This window comes from Sebastes umbrosus, chromosome 18 (assembly GCF_015220745.1).
Source record: "Sebastes umbrosus isolate fSebUmb1 chromosome 18, fSebUmb1.pri, whole genome shotgun sequence".
NCBI lineage: Eukaryota > Metazoa > Chordata > Actinopteri > Perciformes > Sebastidae > Sebastes > Sebastes umbrosus.
Window position 1 is genome coordinate 10,016,209 of NC_051286.1, and position 22,043 is coordinate 10,038,251.

General features: G+C 39.5%; 1 protein-coding gene and 1 non-coding gene across 2 annotated transcripts in view; both read right to left on the reverse strand.

Moving 5' to 3' along the window:
* ift172 (intraflagellar transport 172) overlaps positions 1–16,240 on the reverse strand; it is a 39,754-nt gene extending 23,514 nt beyond the window's left edge. Inside the window, exons 1-19 of the mRNA XM_037750644.1 lie at positions 16,043–16,240; positions 15,466–15,609; positions 14,761–14,873; positions 14,616–14,655; positions 14,135–14,200; positions 13,594–13,673; positions 13,331–13,418; positions 12,836–13,050; positions 12,618–12,741; positions 11,773–11,868; positions 11,239–11,400; positions 10,977–11,030; positions 10,626–10,729; positions 9,197–9,282; positions 6,963–7,075; positions 3,258–3,425; positions 2,769–2,905; positions 1,257–1,364; positions 323–407 (exon numbers count right to left, since the gene is read on the reverse strand). Coding sequence (XP_037606572.1) covers positions 323–407; positions 1,257–1,364; positions 2,769–2,905; positions 3,258–3,425; positions 6,963–7,075; positions 9,197–9,282; positions 10,626–10,729; positions 10,977–11,030; positions 11,239–11,400; positions 11,773–11,868; positions 12,618–12,741; positions 12,836–13,050; positions 13,331–13,418; positions 13,594–13,673; positions 14,135–14,200; positions 14,616–14,655; positions 14,761–14,873; positions 15,466–15,609; positions 16,043–16,081 — 2,022 coding nt within the window. The 5' untranslated portion in view covers positions 16,082–16,240. The remainder of the gene's footprint in view (positions 1–322; positions 408–1,256; positions 1,365–2,768; positions 2,906–3,257; positions 3,426–6,962; positions 7,076–9,196; positions 9,283–10,625; positions 10,730–10,976; positions 11,031–11,238; positions 11,401–11,772; positions 11,869–12,617; positions 12,742–12,835; positions 13,051–13,330; positions 13,419–13,593; positions 13,674–14,134; positions 14,201–14,615; positions 14,656–14,760; positions 14,874–15,465; positions 15,610–16,042) is intronic.
* A 1,627-nt stretch (positions 16,241–17,867) lies between these two features.
* trnaa-ugc lies at positions 17,868–17,939 on the reverse strand. Its single transcript has one exon. It is a non-coding gene; the product is annotated as a tRNA-Ala (tRNA).
* Between the last annotated feature and the right edge of the window lie 4,104 nt (positions 17,940–22,043).

Sequence of the window (22,043 nt, forward strand, 5' to 3'; positions counted from 1 at the left end):
TGAGTTTGTACTCTGTTGAGAAAATGTAATCAGTTTTATGGCATTTAAGGAATTGCAACGGTGCAGAATAACAATGTCTAATTTCCTTGTGTAAATTGCAAAGCAATTGCTGATATTCAACGATTCCAGTGGAGAGTTTTGGTCTTTTTTCCATTTCCACTATGAGAAGCATAAATCTTTAAAGTAAATTAAAGTAAGTAAATTCCACCACTGCTGGTAACTAGCCACTTATTCCAAAAATATTTTTATACCCTCAAAACTCTGTATGTGTTGTATATATTGTCAATATTGTGTCTTGTGTCTGTGCTGATATGAATCACACCATTTCCTGTGAAACTTTGTCGGCGATCTGGTTTGTTTGGTGGAGGAAACGCACAGTTGAGACGTCGCCCAACGCGGCGAAACACCTGGAAAAGATAACAAAGAGAGAGCAAACATGTAATAAAAATACTGTAGAGGGAGAAAGAGAGATAGTAGCACCGGCCGGTCAAAGCTCTGAGAAACTGTTCATTTAATGAACTGAGATAAATTAGAGCTTTTGTCTAATTAGCCTTTAGATACACTGAGAAATGAACAGGCTCATCTTAGCATTGGGCCGCGTTATTACCAACTCTCTCTGAACAGTTGCATCAGATTAATGAACAAGTCATGAAAGAAAAAAAAAGTTTAAAACACTCCTTGTGTCTGACTCTTTCTCGCTTCCCTCCCTCATTAACATCACTTCCCTCCCTCATTAACATTACCCACTACAGACAAAAACGTTTCTTCCCCCAATTTCATGATTTATGCAAATCAAGCCGATGCCTAACGAACAGCATTATGCATTATTAATGACAGAGAATTCAAATTTGAAAAGTTTCTCAAAACAGAGAGAAATAAAGATGGAGAGAGAGAGAGAGAGAGAGAGAGAGAGAGAGAGAGAGAGAGAGAGAGAGAGAGAATGAGAGAAAGAGAGAGAAAATGCTTATTATTAAAAAAACTGTCTTTGATGATTAATGAAGTTACAGAGGGAGGTCAGGCAGGGACACAGTCATCTGCTGTGTGTGTGTGTCTGTGTGTGTGTTTGTGTGTGTGTGTGCGTGCACTTATACGTGTGTCCAAAAGTGTGCTTTTTCATTCCAGGTGTCCTTGTTGTCTCCTTTCTCTTCAGTCACAAAGATAAGTCTCGTGTACAATGAAGACTGATAAAGAATGTAATTAGCTCAGAGTCACGTCGGACATTAGCTTGCAAGGTTGTGTGTGTGCGTCTTGCTGACCTTTCTGCGATGTGCAGCTGGTGAGCCTCCAGAGCCAGCTTGCTGAGCGTCTTCCACATGGCTTCAGTCTCTGGTGACATCTCCAGAGTCTCAAGGAATGCCGTGGCTCTGTCAACACAGATGAATTGTGACATGCAGTATGACAACATGACAACTCAAACACAAATGTAAAAATACAGAGCCCTCTAAATAGCCACCAATTAGAGATTGTCATCATTATTATGATTCGTATCGTATCGCCAGATTCTCGCCAACACAGAGCCCCGGTGAGGAGGCAGTTGAGTCAAAGACAAAGCTCTTTCTTAATCAGTCAGTCTTTGTTCTCTTACAGGCTTTCTGCAGCAAGTTAAATCCAAGAGCTTTTTAATACCTCGAAGAATGCAATTTAAAGCTTCAGTAGGCAGAATGTTTTTGGCATCATTGGGCAATAATTCCATAATAACCTTTCAGCATATTGTAATTCAAGTATTCTGAGAGAGAACGAGATTTCTGCTCTGTTTTCAGGCTTTAGAAAATCTAGCCGGTGACGGGGAGACTTTGGCCAATCACAGGTCATTTCAGAGAGAGCGTTCCTATTGGCTGTGCTCCGGCTGGTGGGCGGTGCTTGGTATTTCCTCAACTGATCTCAACATGGCTGCCGGGTCACAAACTTCGGGTCACAAACTTCTTCTATCTATCTATCATCCATCCATCATCTATCCATCCATCCATCATCTATCCATCAATCCATCTATCCATTCCTCCATCCATCATCTATCCATCCATCCATCATCTATCCATCCATCAGTCATCTATCCATCCATCTATCTATCTATCTATCTATCTATCTATATATCATCTATCCATCCAGCTATCATCTATCTATATATCTATCTATCCATCTATCTATTTATCCATCCATCCATCCATCCATCCATCCATCCATCTATCTAGCCCACAATCGGTCACAAAAAATTGTATAACTAATATAACTGCCTACAGCAAGCAAGAGTAAATGTTTAAGACTTTTGTAAATTAAATGTAAGACTTTTCAATACCTTCAAAGGCCTTTTTGTAATGCTTTTAACACTTTATCAAGATGCCCTGTATTACCGGAGGTCATTCTCTTACCAGAAATACAAGTACAAGTCACCAAAGTCCTCTTAAAGGTGGTCGGCTTTGTGTGACACAGTTCAGAGCTACAGTGAAGAGTTCAGCTGCGGCTCCTCCAAACTGAGAGAGGTCAGTTAGGACGATGTGAGAGCATCACTTTGGAGGTGATCAAATCACGACACACTGAGGAGACTTTGCCTCCCAGCTGGCCTGAGAGCTCTGAGGAAACCCTCAAGAAGAGCTGGAGGAAGCTACTGGATAAAAGGACATCTGGCCTGTTCTGCTCGCCCTGCTGTGACGGGGACTCTGACCCAGGAAAGCAGCAAGTAGTCAGGAGGCCGGACGGATGTTCAACTCCACAATGACGACAGTGATGGGCTGATTTTTTGTCTAGTATCTGTCAAAGTAGTCTAAACTTACCTGTCATAATCCCCATCATCAATAGCAGTACCAAACTCGATGAGGCCTTCGTCCAGTGTGTATGTCACAGTGTTGACGCCCTCCGTCACGATCACATCCGTCTTCCCTTCGACTCTTTCTAGATCCACAATGTCTCCCTGACAAAGACAAGTGAAACCAATTTAAAGTTAGAGAGTGGTGAAATGTAACTAAGTACATTTACTAAAACAAGTTGTTTTGGTAGTTAACTCATCATAAGGAGAACTACAACTGACAAACTAACCCTCAACGTGGGTTTGGAGACTACAGTTATTTTATGGAAAGTGTGATTTACAAACTGATGCTGTTTGAAAGACATGAGGGTCAGATGAAAAGATGAAAAAGGCCAATATTTGCCCTATTTTATTGTGGAATCACATATTTTATAACCCTTTCAGTCATGTAAATATATAACCTGATGGAGAACAAACAGATACACAGACACAACAACAAAGGGAACAAATCAATCACCTTGATGGGGAACATGGTGATGCTCTCTGGGCTGTCGATGCTGTACCAGATGCAGAGGTTTCCTCTGTTCTGGGCGATCACCACGTCGCTGCCAGGCACCCACTGGACGTATGAGCAGAAACTCAGCAGCGTGGTCTTCACGGCGGTATCTATGTCATACAGATGGAGCTGAGGAGGAAGGAAAATTTGTTAATTTCATAATAAACGATGGTCTGACCTTATCAGAGGAATTTGTTTTCTTGTTGAAAGTTAGATGAGAAGATTGATACCACTCTGAAGCTATTTAGCTTAGCTTACCACCAGACTCCTTTGATATAAACGGTCATTTTACCCCGCAGAACACTGGAGTTGCTGGTCTACCAGCTTCACGTTAAATGAATAGATATGATGACGAATCATTTTTTTAACTATTGCAAAATGTTAATTGGATATTAGAGAGCCTTTGGAGGTCATTGGCAGATAACTAGGTTGCTATAGAAAGATGTAAAAGCCAGTAATCCACTATGTTTCTGGACGAAATAAGGCTGATTTTGCTAGTGCTTTTGGTGACTATCATATAAGCAAGACAGATTTAGCAGTAAACACAGTGACTGTCCTTATTTTACGATCCCGTCTTGTAAATTTAAAGTTTACATCGCTTAGTTTAACTCTTATGTGGCTTGAACAAAGTTGATTAACTCCCAGCAGCTCCATGTGAATACTCACACTGCAATCTATTCTACTATACACTTGATGAGCTGAGATTATGTAGATTCTATAAGCTACAGTGGCTCCCACAGCACTTAATATGTATGTGTGTGTGTAGGAGAGACCGCCCGCTGTTGTAATCAGCAACCTTAATATCTCCCCCCCCCCCACCATTTTTAATAATGCTGCGTCTATAGTTTCACCCTGGAGCTCAGCCGGCCAAGTTCTAAAGCAATGAGGAAGAGCAGCCTGTTGATAAGTTCACTTGAAAGCAAGTTTCAATTAAAGAAACATATGATATTGACTTTTTTTTATTTCTTACTGCTGGGAAGTGCAGTGAATATGTGCTATGAATGTGAATATCCAGAATATGTGAAATAGTATAAATCCTTCTCAGTCTGTTGAGCACAGACAGTTGCTTTTGTATCCATGTAAAGGGGTAGTTTGTATGAGGTACTTATCTATAGTCAGTGTATTACCTACAGTAGATGACGGTCGGCACGCCCCCAGTTTGAAGAAACAGACAGAAGTACCAGCACGGGAGCAAAGCAATGTACTGCTGTGGACGGGGGCAGCAGCAAAACGGATTTTAGACAAATAAAAAAAATCAATATCAGTTTGTACACTATATTTAGAATATTGAAGCAATACTGAAGCTGTTATCTATTCTCTCTTCAATGTCAACAAACTCCATTGACAAAAATAGTAATTTTACCACATAGAACCTAGGAGTTGCTGGTCTACCGCTGCCTTAATCGGTTAGTTAGTTTGTGTTATTGTGTTACTGTGGTGAATCTGAACTAGGACTGACAAAGTTAACGCGATAATAACATGTTTACGCCACTGATTTCTTTAACGTATTAATGCAGCTTGCGTCTTCAAGGTTATAGCGGGCTCAGTTTTAGAGTGAAGATATTGGTATCATATGAAACTAGAAAACCTAAGGAATCCATTGGTACGAACCATGTCATACTAGCTTTACAGATTATTGTTTTGGTTCTAATTACCCTCAAACTTTCCATCCTTTGCTTATTGGAGTTCTTTCCGAAGCCACTTTAACACATACATAAATATTTCACAATCTGTCCTGCTAAAGTTCCTTTTGTACCAAATGCTTACATTTATACATATATAAGAGTGCAGCAAAAAGTTTGAAGCCACTGAGGGATTCCCAATTACCAGAGTTCTCCATGTCTTTGCCCCAGGGCTTTGACATCAAACTGTTTCATTACCCCGGGGCAACAACTGACAGCAGCTATCCGAGCTTCTCAAAAAAGCTGTGAATCTCAGCGCTGCCAAAACTGAGACCTTTTCTAACCGTTGTTTGGTTTCAGTATTGAGGTGGAACAGGACTCGAGGAAGAAAAACAAAGGAACTCTAGGATTACGCGATGCTGTGCTTTTCAGTTATTACAGTGTGCTGTGTGATCAAACCTCAAATGTTGTGAACCAGCTTCCAGGAGGACCTTTACAGTTTGTATGACTCTGTAGATGTAGAATTTGTGACTACAACAATGAGTGATGAACACTGAAAAATGTTATTTCTATTTTTAAATGTGTATTTGGTCATTTTGAAACAATGAAGAATGATTCAGGGAGCTTTTATGATTTCAGGTATTCAACCAAGTATATGCCAAATCAAATTATAGTAAGCTATAAACTACTAACATAAAACTATAAAGCAAGGAATCCAAGGTGTCTTCTCGCATATCTCGAGAACCGTCCATTCTATTGACTTCATAGGAAAAAAAGATAACAAAATGATTTATTTTGCAAATGTTTGCATTTTTGAATGCAATAAAACATAGTTATTTCACTGAAAATTAGGTCCATTTGACCATGACCCAACCTGAAGGGTACAGTAGGAACTACCTCCTACTGTTGGGGTGGAAATATAAATCAGAGGAGTCACAAGACGATTAACGGCATAACACACCAGAAAAAATATTTTCAGTACCCGTTCAGAGGGCGTGCCCATCCATGACGGGCCGATTGCTTGGCTCCCAGAAGTTCTGCTTGGGAATTGTTGAGAACCGTGGTATGGCTCCCTGTACCCACCAAGTGTGAAGTCTATTGGACGAAGGGTTCTCGAGATAGGCGAAGGGCAGTCATATACACATACACAGTCAGAATACTTCCTTTATAGTTAGATGATGCTGCTACAACGCCACCTATTGGCCAAATGGCACCATATTTGTCATGATCACTCAGACATCATATCTACACATGTCCACCAAATGTGGTCCCAATAGTACAAAGCGTTCAGGAGATATGACATTTTTTGTAATATAAGCCTTGCCCTCAGCATTTGAACCAACGGTGATGGCAAGTTAGAGCAAATCTGCGTGGAACATCAAAAATCAAACAAAGTAACATGTTCCAGCTTGGTCCAGAGACGTTCTGTACCAAACTTTTGACGATTGTTCAAAATATGTGGGAGGAGTAGCAGAAAAACCAAAATGGCGGAAAATCAATCTAGACGCAAATGTGTGAAGTCGATTGGATGAGCGGTTCTCGAGACATGCAAAGGACATATAGAAAGACGGACAGACAGACAAAAATTCCTTGCTTTATAGATAGAATAAAACATGGAAACTTTGTTTTGTCTAAACGGATCAAAAGCCCCCTTGCACTTGTTTTCTTGCGTCTTTGCACCTTATGTTGTCTGCCTTGTCTCCACGGCTTCAATGGCTCCACGAAAAGTTTTATCCCTACTGTGTGAAGTTCTCTTGAGAAATATGGCGCCCCCTGTGGCAAAGTGCATCCACATTTATTCTGAAATACCGTCATATCACCTGGATGACTGAAATGTCTCCACAAAAGGCCACAAGACATTATCTGGGTGATGGACGGGGCTATAACTTTAGACATGCCCCGACAAAGGTGGGGATTTTTCTACTTGACTTACTACTTTACTAATCATCATCTTTTCTATCATCTGCCTTCTCTGGCTTCAGGCCTCTCTCCCATTGTCTCCACTCTTACAATCCCTCAGGGTGCGGAGGTTTTTCATTCTCACCCGCAGCTTCTTGTCCCTGAACAGCAGTTTGCGTCCGGTTTCATTGAGCTCCAGCCAGTCAATCTTGGAGTGTTGGCTGATGGTTCCCAGATTGCAGCCCCCGGCCAGGTCCACTGAGGGGAGAAAGAAAGGACAGGTTAACTGAGCAGCAGGCAGACTGCCAGTGTGACAATGTATCTGGCTAAAAATGGCCTTTTATTCAAGTAATCAGTCATTTTATAATAATATTAAGCAGTGAGCAGTGTCTCGACTTTAAAAACTTGCCTGCTCTGGGATCGTCTGCTGATACATCAACTTTTTAATTAAAATAACATGGCCCAGTCAGTGGAAATGATACAGTTCAGCTGATGATATCAAGTGTGAAAACTAGCTGTCTGGCTCAATGTGTAAAACAAGATATTCTACATGATTTATGGAGAGAAAGGTATAATAATGGCAGCATCATCAGTGTTCAAAAGCTGCAGATTGAAGCCATTCTCCAATCAAAGGCATTTCACAAACCCACAGCCTGTTAATCTGCACGAGTTGACAGGGTTGTTGATGAAAACTGATGACTCACTAATACACGGTCAGGTACTGAGAATTCACTCGCCAAGCTGTTCTTGCCTTGGAACAAAAACTTGTTGGCATTTAAGGATGAGGCTGGCAATATTCTGCATTTTTTCTATTATTCACAAATCCCACTGAAAGACCAAAACCAACAATCAATTGATCCCACTAACAAGAATAATGTGTGTATCCAAAGCCGGATATTCCTCTGTGCCATAAAGCTCCATTGTTGCCCAAAAACTATTAAAAACACATCAGTGAGCCGCACTGTTGCACTGGGTGACATGTTCCTTCATTACCATGAACACACACACACTGTAACAGTGCAACAAATCAGTATTCTAATCACACAAATGGCTATAACAGCCGTGTGCACATCCATAAAATTTCATTGGGATGTTGGATACCACAAGAGCTTCATTTTATTATTTTCTGTTTGTTTGCTTTTCTTGCCTGAGGAAGACCTGAGCTGATTTGACACGTACCTGTAGCTGTGCGGTTACTTATATATTGTATTTAAATAAAATGAATGTGGTGGAAGAAGTACTCTGATCTTTTACTTTAGTAAAAGTAGCAATACCACAGAGTAGAAATACAAATACAGGTAAAAGTCATGCATTCTACTGATACTTAAAGTACCAAAAGTAAAAGTACTCATTATGCAGAATGGCCCATTTCAGAATCATGTATAGTACATTATGCAATTCTCATTACTAATGCATTCACGTGTTCATCACTTTAATGCTGCAGATGGGGCTAATTTTAATTTCTTTATATACTGCTGGGTAGCTTGGGAATTTACCCCCGTGGATCAATAAAATCTTATCTTATATTAACCTATGATAATACATCATCATTTATTAGTTTAATATATTTTATATCTTCTGCAAAATAACTAAAGTTATCAAATAAATGTAGTGGAGTAAAAAGTACAATATTTCCCTCTGAAATGGGAGTAGCAGAAAATGGAAATACTCAAGTAAAGTACAAGTACCTCAAAAGTGTACTTAAAGGGACTGTATGTCATTTTTTACAAATATAAACATCTTTTAATAGTTTTTTATTGCCAATATGTGAACAGGTTGTAACCTAACCTAAAAAATTTGACCTTCCGCAACTTTCTGGGTCTCCTCTATCAGCCTGTTGACTGATTTTAATGTGAAGAATGCGGGCCGTTTTTTCTGGGAAAATCCAACAGATGTGACGTCATGTGCCCTCGCAAGTACCTTTATTTTCATCTCCGCTACAGGGCTAACGGTGTGCAACGATAGCTAATGTTCGGTTAGAAATGGAGGGGAAAACTAGGATCAACATCAGCCAAGCTTTCGATTTATGGAGGGACCTTCGTTTGGTAAGCTAACATTACTGCCAAACCTGTGAAATATATAGTGATATTGTGGTTTTAGCTGGCTAATGTTGCTAATGTTAATCAACATGATGCCTGCAGATCACGTTCAGTCTCGTGTGTGTCGCCTCACTGTTTGGACCGATGCTCGCTCACGTCTTCGTAGTGCGAGCACAAGCGGGAGCAACAGAACGCTGACTGTCGTTGAATTAACAGCCACAGGCGTCACTGTTAACAAGAAATCTCCAATTCTTACATAGAGCCCCTTTAAGTACAGTATTTGAGTAAATGTACTCAGTTACTTTCCACCAACACCCCAGTGACACACACTCATTCTTACCAATACAAATGGTCTTTATATCAATCAGATATGCAAGCTTCTTGTTGTCTTCAACTCCTCTCTGCTTCCTCTCATTTAGTCGGACACTACACAGACAAACACACACAAACACACTTTTAGTAAAAAAAAAAAAAAAAAGACAGTGGTCACTGATTCAACATGTAAGTATAAAATCCAGCATCCGCTCAATATAATTGGCTTCAGCTGCTGTTAAACTCCCAGGATGCCCCTGATCATGGTGTTGTCATGCCACAGCGTCCAGCCAGAGGCGAGGAGCAGTCAGAGCATCCTGAAACCTGCAGCCGGCCATTAGTCAGTCACCCGGGGACTGTCAGTCCTGACACTTTTGACAGAGCTGAATATTTTAACATGGACGTGTACTGACTAGCAGGCTGGAGGCTCACTGACTCTTCTGAAGACTCACTGTAATGAGACCTGGAATTTCTGCACAGCTCAATACACCCATCTAATGGACACAGCTGGAAATGGTTTATTTGGAACGATCATGACTCTAGTGTTAGCAGCAAGTGTATTTGAACTGTATATTAAATTGGCATTTGTATATGTTTATACAAAAAGATACATCTTACAGGGGAAGAGTAAAAAGGACTTTTACATTTTCACGCAATTTCCTTCCAATCATTCTCCAGTTGTAAACAGATACTGTCTTGAAAGATCATCATCTTTCTGTCAGAAAGATAGTAATTATAGGTAATGTATGTTTTAATAACCCCTAATTAATGCTTACATATATAGAATAGCCTATTTTTATAATGGCACACTGCAAAATTGTCTTTTTATTCATTTTGGGGGGATTAGAGCCATTGTAAGTATATAAAAAAAAAAAAAAAAAAAAAAATGACGGAGCTCATAAATTTACCACTTTAATCTCAGGGAATATCCAATTTTTTTCTCGTAAATTTACGACTTTAATCTCAGGGCATTTTTCAGTTTTTTTCTTGCAAATTTATGATTTAATAATCTCCGAGAATATTTGAGTTTTTTCCTTGTAAATTTATGACTTTATAATCTCAATGAATATCCCATTTTTTTCTCGTAAATTTACAACTTTAATCTCTGAGAATTTTTCATTTTCCTCGTAAATTTATGACTTAATAATCTTGGAGAATATTTGAGGTCTTTTCTCGTAAATTTCAGATTTTTCTACTCATAAATGTATGACATTATAATCTCAGAGAATATTTGAGTTATTTTCTTGTAAATTTGTGACACCCCAATTTAGGCTGATAAAATGCCTGGATTCTGTCTTTTTGTGGCTTTAAATCTGACATTCAACAAAACAATCAATACATCAGTAATATCTATCTGACTAATCTACTTTAGTTCTCTGGAACTGGACAAGCCTGCTCAGCTGTTTCTTACTAAACCAACTTGATAAGGTGTGTTTGTTTTGTGCAGCTAGACCTACCTGATGAGATGAGGGTTCATAAATTCAGTTCTGACTGATCCTAGGATCTCATTGTTACTGTATTCCACCAGGCTCAGCTCCCCAGCATTAAAAATCATACACACCTGAAACATAAAACACAGTCAGGTAAAACACAGTAGCTTGAAATATAACAGGGGCACAAGAAATGACAGGACCATGAAACCTCCGACTGAGATTATATTCTACAATTTATTGCTCCTAAGTGAGCACTATCTTAACACTGCTGTAAATTTATTGGAAAACCAACAGGTAGATCAACAGGTCTTTGATTTGCAAGGAGAAAAGCTCCACAACAGCCTTCTTAATAATAATCTTCACGTGTGCACTCACTGATTCATTTTCAAAGAAGAACTTTTCGTTTCCCCCAGAACCTGGCCACGGTACCTGAAAGAAAGGCAGCAGAGTCAAGGGCTTCAGATCAAATGTCCATCTCCATTTATTGTGAGAAGGAAGCGTGTTCGTATGATATGACAGGACAGGTGGGTAAACGCAAACCTTGAGGAGGTGAATGGATTTCATTCAAGCTGTTCAAAGCAGTGAACAATGGAAATACTACTGAAGAAATGTTACACAATGGTCCTTTAAGTCCTACCTCGCTCAGTTTATTTGTCAGCAGGTCTCCCAGCAGAAGAGTATCAGAGGTGTGAGCCACCAGGAAGCGATCTTTGCCCATGATTTTGACTTCTTCTATCTCATAACCATAATAGGACTTCAGGACCACCCGCGTTCCTGTAGAGAGGTTCTTCACTATCACCTAGAAGAGGAGGAAAAGATTAATACAGTAACGTGGAGGAGAAAAAAAATGCAAATATAAATGCTCAAGCACACGACAGGGTACATTTATAAAGAGAAAGGCAGTGGGAGCCAGAAGGACAGTAAATCTGGAAGGGGGTATTTGTTTGGGTGTTGAGTACAAATATCAACAATCTCTCCAAGAATCGCTGATTCCACCTTTAATTATGAAACTGAGATACTGGACTGTTTTTTGGCAAGTGGCAGAGACCAAATTGAAGGCTGGAATTGCTTATTTTGGTCCTCAGTTCTACTGATTGTGTTGTTCGTTGTTCATGCAATTAAAGATAATTAAATATCTTAATCTTCATTTTCTTCTGGTTGGAAATTTTACCTGGCTCAAACCGACGTAGGTCATCTCAAACTTGTTCTTATAGATGGCTCTCCGCAAGCAGCAATCAAACAGCTCCACTCCCCCACACAGTGTTCCCTGTCAAGACACACACACAATAAATGAATACATTAAAGGGAGAGTTCGGATGTTTTGAAGTGGGGTTGTATGAGGTACTTCTCCATAGTCAGTGTATCACCTACAGTAGATGGAGTTTGGAGAAACAGACAGGAGTACGGGAGCAAAGCAATGTACTGCTGCAGTAGCAGCGAAACAGATTTTAGACGCCTCTCTTCAAAGCCACCAGACTCCATAGACAAAAACAGCAATTTTACCTCTCAGAACACGGGAGTTGCTAGTCGTCTACTGCTGCCTTGATCGGTTAGTTTGTTTGTGTCATTACGCGACTTTGGTGTTTTAAAGGGTTAGTTCGGATTCACCAAAGTCACACAATAACACAAACTAACTAACTGATCGAGGCAGCTGTAGACCAACAACTCCCGTGTTCTGCAAGGTAAAATTACTGTTTTTGCCAGAGGAGTCTGGTGGATTTGAAGAGAGCTTAGATAACAGCTTCAGTTCCCCGTCAGAAAGGCCTGTCTGATGGAAAGGTAAAGCAGTGAAAATATTCTAAATATAACGTACACTTAAACTGATATTGATTTTTTTCAGGTGTCTAAAATCTGTTTTGCTGCCGGCCCCGTCCACAGCAGGACACTACTTTGCTCCCGTGCTGGTACTCCTGTCTGTTTCTCCAAACTCCATCTACTGTAGGTGATACACTGACAATGGAGAAGTACCTCACCGTGCCACCCATTAAAATAATATGTGACAGATAAGGTATTTACAGCACAGAGGCGTGATCCGTCTTTCTTCCAGGCCAAGCTGGTGATGGTGTAGAGGTTGGGAATCTCTTTAGGCTTGGCTTCATCCCACACGCCTCTCCTGGGAGCCCAGTTAAACACCCGTAACCTAGGGGAAATATCAGAGAGAGAAACATTACTGTATTGTAAGTGGTACCTGAGCTGATAGGTATCACAGTACTGTACCAATACCATATACTGACCGGTCATAGCTGCCAAACACAACCGACTGCCCGCTGGGGCTGGTGGCGGCCACGGTGAACTCCCTCTCTGTGCGGTCGCGGCTGTACTCGAAGGTTTGCAGAACGTGACCCTCTCTGCCGTACGCCACCACCTTCTTGTCACAGCCGCCCACCATGATGCTGTTTGCACCCCAGGCCAGAGCGTAGGGTGGGCACGGGTGTGTCAACAGCTTACCCTAGGTCAGAGTAGGTGTTTATTAGTCTGATATTAAAAACAAGTGTATACCATACATGTTGCAGCAACAATGTAGAGAATCTAAGTGGTGCTAAATAAGGGGGCCCACTCTTTTCTAGAGATCATATACCAGGACATTTTCAGTCATGATATACTAATAAGTTCCTCTCTGTGGAGGTCTGATTTAAAACATCAATGAAATTATATCATCTCTTACATGCTTACATGTAAAATCCCAAGTTGCGTAAATGTGTTAATCTTGTAAATGTAAATGTGTGTACCTGAGACTCCCCTGAGCCTTCGTCATCAAAGAAGTAACGTATGATTGTCCCATCAGCGTGGCCAGACAAGATGCCTTTACCAGAAACACTGACACAAGACAAACAAATAAACAATGACTGTGTGTACCATGGAAGAAAAAAAGGTGTATAATTTCTGGCATGACATTTTGAGAAGGAGCATGCAGCTTTTCTTCTTTTTTTTCTCTCAAATATTTTGGGAATATCATACCAACTATCTGTCATAATTATAAGTATGCATTTACTTTGATGCCAGTGAGACAACACAGGACTCGGTACCGTAGATGGTTGATGACTTGTTTGTCTGAGTGTTGGCGAGGCGAACCTATGAAATAAAATATTCTTTATTTAAACATACAAAATTGTATTATTATTTGACCTAAAACAGCTTTTAAAGTGGGTGTAGGCAGTATATTAAAAAAAAAATCCATAATAACCTTTCAGCATATTGTAATTCAAGTGTTCTGAGAGAATACTAGACTTCTGCACCTCCTCATGGCTCTGTTTTCAGGCTTCAAAAAATCTCTTTCTATTGAGCATTCCTGTTGGCTGTGCTCCGGCTGGTTGGTGGTGCTTAGTATTTCCTCAACAGATTTCAACATGGCTAGACACGACTTAAAGTAGACCAGAGAGAACTAAAATGTCCATTGAAAGTTGGGACATGACTACAACTATAAGCACTCCTGCTATCCTGCTCATACATCTGTAATACCCCTACCAACTATAATACATGAACAACATTTATATAAACTGTAACAATAAGGTGAGAGCATGTTGCTGACTTACCTTGCCATCCACTAATCCATAAACAATTGCATGCTCTGCAGGCCAAAGCAAGCACGTCACAGCATTCTGCAATACAGTCAATAACATGTTGCATTATAAAATTGTTAAAAAGTTGGAAATTCAAATTTCCTACTAGGGAAAAATATAGATGTTCAGACACGTGAAATTAAAGTCAGAATTCTACATAGGAAACCCGGCCCATAACTTCCAAAGCACAGATATTACATTACATTAAATGCAGACAAAAACAGCAGCTTAAACTATGAAACATGCGCAGCGTTATTTGTGACATCTTCATGAAACATTTGGGATCCCTTTTCAGCCTTACATGGCCTCAGATCTACTAAAACATCTGTAGAACATGCTAACCTACAGGCCAAAATACCTTTTAAATGACATTAACTGTTAAATTAGTAACATTATTGTATTAAACACAAGAATATATGCTGCCAAAGCAAAGTGTATACGCGTGTTTACTTACCGTCTGAACAAATTTGTTGCAAATGGCTTTCTTGTCCCCCCTAGGAGAGAAGACAACACTGATAAAAATCTGTTTGCATGCATCAACGTAGATAACAAACAAATCATTGTTAATATGGGACATGAAATCAGCTGCAGGACATTACCAATCCTCTCCAATTCTGTAGACAAAGATGATGTTGTCGGACTGGCCGATGGCGATTTTGGTGGAGTCCGGTGAGAACGCCATGTCATTGACAACATAGCTCTGTTTCCCATACTGACAAAAGATTACATTGGATTATTATCAACACACAACCTACTGTATATATTTTTTGTTATTGCTTGTTTTTATCATGGGTCTCAGGGAGGAGACTATCTTTACTGTCTTTCAGAGGTTGTATCAGGTTCAGTTTTAGAGCTAGAGCTCGGTTCTCTGGGTACTCACGAGTCTTTCTTTACAGGCACTTTATGATAATCACATGCAGTTTGAGGCAAAAAAACATGCAGTTTTTTTTAATACAGTATAAATGTGTTATTTTCACCTATTCTCAAATGGTGTGCTTGAATATTTCTGCATCTCTGCATTTAGGGTCCCTAAACAGTCTTGGAATTGCATAAATTGGGTATCACTGTAAAGCTGAGACGCTTGAGGATCCAATAGTTGTACTACACAATGACAATAAAAGGGCTTGAATCTTGAATCTTGAAAAGGACAGACCTTGTCTTAATTTTTCTTTTGCATTGTTGAGTTGTTGTGTTGTGTTTTGTTGTCTGTTTGTTCCCCTTCATCTCAAGGGGTTTAAACTGTTATAACACATTTAACTGTATGTATTAGACAACATTAGCTCCTAACTGTCCTCCAGTCTCACCTTAGAGTCTAGGGGTTTGGTGGAGAATTTGTCCCTCCTCTCTCCCTGCTCATCATAGAGGAGCACCACTCTGTCAACAGTGCAAACTGCGAACTTGGTGTTATTCGGTGCCCAGGTCATGCATGTCACTTTGGCAGCACAATCCTGTGTAGAAAAGGCAGAGAAAACAAACAGTCAGAAGTTATAACAACAGGGGATGGGGCCAGACTCCATAGAAGATTCATCTGTTTTAACTATTAAAGCTAATTTAATTAATCTATTACTAAAAACCCAACTTTTAGACTATGGCCGAATCATTAAGACACAGTCTTTAGTTAATTCGGGGTGTATTAGCAGTACTTTTTTCAACCAAGTAACGCACAGCAGTTGCTAGAAAGCAAAGTAACGTAACTGTAAAATTAACTGCATTTAATACCAATTCAGTAAAACCATTTATATGCCGAATTGACGACCATAAATTAGTGTTTCGTTACAGCTTCTTTCGGGGGTAGTGTTATAAGACATGTAACGTTACGCAGTCACACACGTTTTAAACTGATGTTGCTCTGCAGCATCAGCTAGCATTAGCATTACCTACCTGGGGTGTTAGTAGTGTTTTAAGTTGCTTTAGTTGCATTTTTGGGAAGTCTTTAGGAAGCTCGTAGAGGGAAAACGTTATTAGTGCTCAGATAAAGTGCAATCTTGTTTTTAAATGATGGTCATTTTGTTGAGCAGCTCCGAGAGACAGCAGCTAGCAGGGAGGACATCTTTGTAGTAAACATAACTGTGATCTCCTTAGTAACCACCGCTGGGTAACCTGGGTAACTAGGGGACTTCTGGTGCGTTTAGGGGCTATGGGAAATGTCAGATCCTCTCACAAATGAGTCCATACGTTGTTGCGAAAAATTTATTTTTTGTCAAAAATAGTTTGTAATTGTTAGTTAATTTTAATTAATAGGTTATTAGCTTTCATATACAATGCATCAATATATTTATGTGGATTAAAGACTAACGTCTGTGTGTGAGCAAAATCTGCAAAATACAGTCTTTTTTTCATTTTTTTTTCTTTTATTTGGTTTTACATAAACATAGATACAAATATAATGAGATCCAACTTTTCCACTTTTTTACAATGAATATATAAAACACACGGATAGAACATGGGGTGCTTTTCATGTGAAATAAGATCAAATAAATAATAATAATAATAATAAAAAATTACATTTAGAAAAAAAGAAAAATTAAACTAAACTCCTTCCAAATTTCCTCAAATTTAGTTTCTTGAAGCCTCATTGAGAAAGTAATTCTTTCCATTACAAATATTTCATAAATTATCATGCCAGTTCTCTAATGATGGGGTATCTGGTTTAAGCCATTTCTTAGTAATTGCTTTTCTAGCAGCTACACTCAATATTCCAAATAAGTATTTTGTTTTAAAATTTGTAGATGTTGAAAGTAGAAGACCAAACAGGAGTTCGTCCCACTTAAAAACTATGTTTGTACCAAATATAGTAATTACTATATTTGGTACAAACAAAGTTTTTAAGTAATTAATTCTGTGTAAATCTTATGCCAAAAAGAATTTACTTTTGGACAGGCCCAAAACAGGTGATAGTGGTTAGCTACCTGGAAGAGCCTGAATGATGAGAATTCTCAGCAGGTGTAATAAAAAATCTACTAACAGTCTTCCAGCCAAACGCTCTCCATAAGGTTGAGCTTGGTATCTTCCACTGAAATTCACAATATTGTAACCAAACTTCTTCTGGAATGCAGCTATTAGTTTCGTGTTCCCATTTTTGTTTCATGTAGGTAATACTTGCTATTTCAGCCTCCTGAAGTCCTCTATATATTCTTGAAATTACTTTAAGCCCCGAATCTGTTTTATGAAACACAGTCTCTTCATATACTTGGTGTTTCCAAAGCTTTGATCTCCCTCACAATTGAATAGTGAGCTATATTTCAATTCAATTCAATTTGCTTTATTGGCATGACTGTCAGGTGAACAATATTGCTAAAGCGTCGATTCAATAATAAATAAAAATAAAAAAAGAACAAAATAAAAACAAAAACATATATATACATATATACAATGCATTAATCAAATTACAATATATAAATATTTAAAAAGAACATCCATGGAAGAAAACAATAAAGAAGTAATTCATGTTTGTTGTGTCAATAAAACATTAATAACAATATATTGCAATATCAAACGATAAATGTAAAAAAAAACATGAAGTAGAGGAGTAAATAAAAGGCAGAGTGTGAGTTACATCTATTATGTGTTATATACTAACGGACACAAAAGTACAATGTTATGCATGTATGTACGTTAAAGTTATGCTTTTCAGACAGTAAGTGAGTAAGCTATTATTTCAGAAGTCCATATGGCCAGGATTTAGACAGAAAAAAAAAATTTCCACTGGAGATGCCGGGGATTGAACCCGGGGCCTCATACATGCAAAGCATGCGCTCTACCACTGAGCTACATCCCCTTCCGTGTATGGCCTTCCGGTTGTGATGTATTTATACCTATCTCACAGGAACAGACTTTCTTCTGGATTGTAAAATTCAATTTGGAATATCTGGTCGTTATTCATCAGTTTAGAAAGTTTTGAAACGATTATCCGATTATTATCCAAAGGCCAAAACACAAACAGTTTAGAACACCTTAAATTTCAGCCCTTAAATAACACATTTAGTAGATTTTAGGGGATAATGTTACATAACTCCACCTTCCTTTGTTTATTAATCTATAGAATGCCGCCATTGTTGAACCGGAAGCAGTCGAGCAGAAGTAAAGGACAAGTAGCCTACAAAGGGTGTTACTGCCTTTGTTTGACTGTTGTGTGCGTCCATTGAACTGTAAGTACATTTGCCATACTTTTTTAGGTAATTCTTGCTCCTTTTCATTTCTGGTACTGATGGTCATGCTAATTAGGCCCACTTAAAGGGACTGTTTGTAAGAATCAGAAATGCTTGTTAACAGCGACACCTGTGGCCGCTAAGTCAACGAAAGTCAGCCACGGGTTCGCGCTTGTTCGCTCTAAATAGACATGAACGAGCTAATCACGACTAAATTAACTCAGTGAGATTCATGAAAACTGTGTTGTGATGATAAGCAATACCCTTCCCTGTGTAGTTTGATTTAACAGTTGCATTCATTTATTGAAAATTTAGAAGTGAATTCTAAAAATTAATCACAAAGAAGGAAATCAGACATTTACAGATTGCATTAATGTAATTTATTGATGTTTTTCACTCTTTGCAAGAAGGTGAGTTTCAGTAAAATGTTACATTTTCAATGTTTGTACACAATAAACAATGCAAGGATTGGTTCTGTTGAGCTCATTGTTATAAATATGGTTAAAGAGCAAATTGTCCATACTCCTTCCAAGCATGCGTTTTGAACAGATGGTAGTGTTTCATATGGACTTAGGCCTCAGTCTGTGAGGGTTCCTCACAGCTGGAAGGAAAATGGAAGGTCAATCTCAAGCCTTCCTTCACTAACTTTCAAGTTGGCTTGAGCCTCCAGTGAAGCTTGCTGCAGGAAACCATAAACAGTGTTATTGAACTGGTCCACTACATAAATGAATATGTCGATAATGTACTCAAATGAATTGTTGAGCTGCTCCATATTTAGGGCAGAGATCTGATCGACAACATTCTTTAAGACTGTGACAAGGTTAACATAGAGGACATTGATGTTGATGAAAACTGCATCTAAATAGTCAGACTTGACAGAGTCAACAAACTCCTGAGATTTCTCAACAATAGCCTTCAGGGTCTCACCAATCTTCTCTATCATTGTGTCAAGACTCTCCATTTTTTTCACAAAGTCCAACAATTCATCAAAGATGTTCCTGAAAGCTGTTTTGACCTGATCCAATATCTGGCCTCCAGTGATTGCATCACCAACTGGCATGCGCAATTTCACACTGCTGATCATCTCAACAAAGGAGTTATAGTAGACCTCCATGTTGTCATAGATAGTCTGGAGGGCCACATCTAGCATAGCAGCAATGCTGCTGGTCAGCTTCTTCAGGGCTTCGGGGAGAGTGGTCATCTCATCAGACCCAGGCAGTTTGAACTGGGTTTCCCTCAAAACCTTGACAACAGCATCCAGAAATACCTGGAGAGTCTTCTGGTACTGGACAATGATGTTCCTGAAGAAGATTGACAGCTGGCTCATTTGAGTGTCGTAGTTGATTGCAGCATTATAGGCCTCACTGATGCGGTTAACAACAGAGTTCTTCAACTCTCCCATGTTGCTTGTGATCTGGTACTTGTCAGCAAACATTGTGAATGTAGAGATGATGGAAGGGAGTCTTGTCTTGAGTTGAGAGAGCATTACTTTGGGTGCCTCCATGTTGTATGCAATCTGCAGGTTCATCTTATCAGCATCCTTAGAAGATGATCTGATGACCAAGATGTCAACATCAACCTCTGGGGCAGACTGTTTAATAAAATGAAATAAAATAAAATATTATTTTAGTTATATTATGATTTTGGTATTTAGCTTGCCATTGTATCAAAAAGGTAATGTTAGTGATACTCACAGGATAACGGCCATAGACTCTTGCCATCATCTGAGATGGGACTCTGCCATTGACCTGAAGGCCCAGGAAGCCAGTGGATGGGGTAGATAGTGAGGTAGTGATACCATCTCTGCGAGCAGCATAACGAGCGTTCGCATCAGTGAAAGTAGGACTGGTGACGTCCACATTCAGGGTGTGACGAGAGTAACTGGAAGAGAAAGAATGCATTTCAAATAAAAATCCATGATTAATTCTTGAACTGATACTTAATATGAAGAAATCTGATTTATACACATTAATATAAATGATCAAGACGAAAATGTAGAGAAACTGTTGATTGAATATTTACCCGTCATCAGCCTGGCGCTTTCTCCTAAAATGTGAAGGAAAGGAGTTAATTACTTTAAACTTTGAATGTCAGAAGTAATTATTCAACATACAATGTAAAACAAATGCAGAATGTTACCTCAGGGCTTGGGTAATGACATGATTGACATCGATGGTCATGTCAGCGTGTGTCAGGACAGCTTTGCTGACCATGTTCAGAGCTTCATTTTCAAAGTTCACAGTAGTAGAAGCTATTAAAAAAAATGTTTTGTAAGATTTAGTGCTCAACAATGCTTGCTCACATAAAACAGATAAATGCGTAAAGGGAATTTGATCAACTCACCATCCATGTCATATTCAAAGAGCACAATGACAGAGGTGGCAGAGGACTTGAAGGTGACTTTGAAGCCAGGAGCGTCGCTGTCTACTACCGCTGCCAGGTTTGTGGTGTGCAATGGGCTGACAAACTTGCCATTGGTAGAGATCTTCTGCTTGGCGGCGTTCACCTCAGCAACAGTTTTCTCAAAGATGGTGAAGTCACCTAAGCTGCTTGGCTGAGATATATCAATCTCAATATCAGCAGTCAAGGAAGATGTTGGGGCAAGATCAATGGTAGCCTGGACAACATGCTTCCCGTTGGTGTTGAAATTGAACAGGTTTGCCTCGTTGTTGCCAGTATACTTCAGCACTGCATACACACGGCTCAGGGAGGCTTCAACAGCGAGATTCTCATTTACATCCATGCCAATGACTTTGGTGGTACCTTGGTTAAGCTTGGCATCAGCAATGACCTTGGAGGTGGAGTGTAGGCCATCTTTATTCAGATACAGATTCATGTCATTATCCAGGACTCCCAAAAGTAAATAGTCTTCAAGCACTGTGCCGTCCATGTTGGCCTTAGTAGATGACTCCATGGAAACATCCTCAAGGCTTCCTTCCAGCTTCAGACTGTGGTCTGCATCGGCCTTTCCAACAGCCATGATCACAGGGAGGTTGAAATCACCCTTCATCCTCAAGGTAGAGACAGCATTTGCTTTGGTTTTGGTGTCTGCAACCAAATTTTGGTTTACCTCCAGGTTGAGTATAGGCAGGGCAATCTTTGCAACTGTAGCCACAGAGACGGAAGTTTCAAAAGTCTCAGTACTCATACTGAGAGTGCTGTCATGAGTGCCTTCAATGTGACGATTTTCAAGGGACAGGGAATTGGCCAACTTGATTCCTCTCTTGGTGGTCAGACTGGTTGTGCCATCAAGTTTGGCTTTTAGACCCTCAAACACAGAGGCTGTGATAGCTCCTAGGCGGAACACAAGATCATCATCAGCATACAGTCCAGAATTGACACTCAAATTAATGATGGCAGACTTGACAGATAGCTCTGTGATCAAGTTACCCACAGAGGGAATCTGGATCAGACCCATCATATCAACAAGGGGGGCAGCCTGGCTTTTCTGGTAAACAATCTTAGCATCCATGTCCACAGACTGCTCAGTGGTAGTCAAAATGTTCTTCAATCCAGTCTGCTCATACAAGTTCAGATCACTGATAGCTGGAGTATTGAAGTCTACAAAAGGCAGGTTAATCTCAGGAATGCTGAAGGGGTATGTCAGGAAGTCAAGATTTGCCTCGCTTTCCATTTTAGCAAAGATGCTAGCCTCCTTTTCATTATTGTCAACAGTGAAGTTGTAGAACATTTTGTACTGATTAAGACGAGCCACAGCTACTGTGTTGATCTGT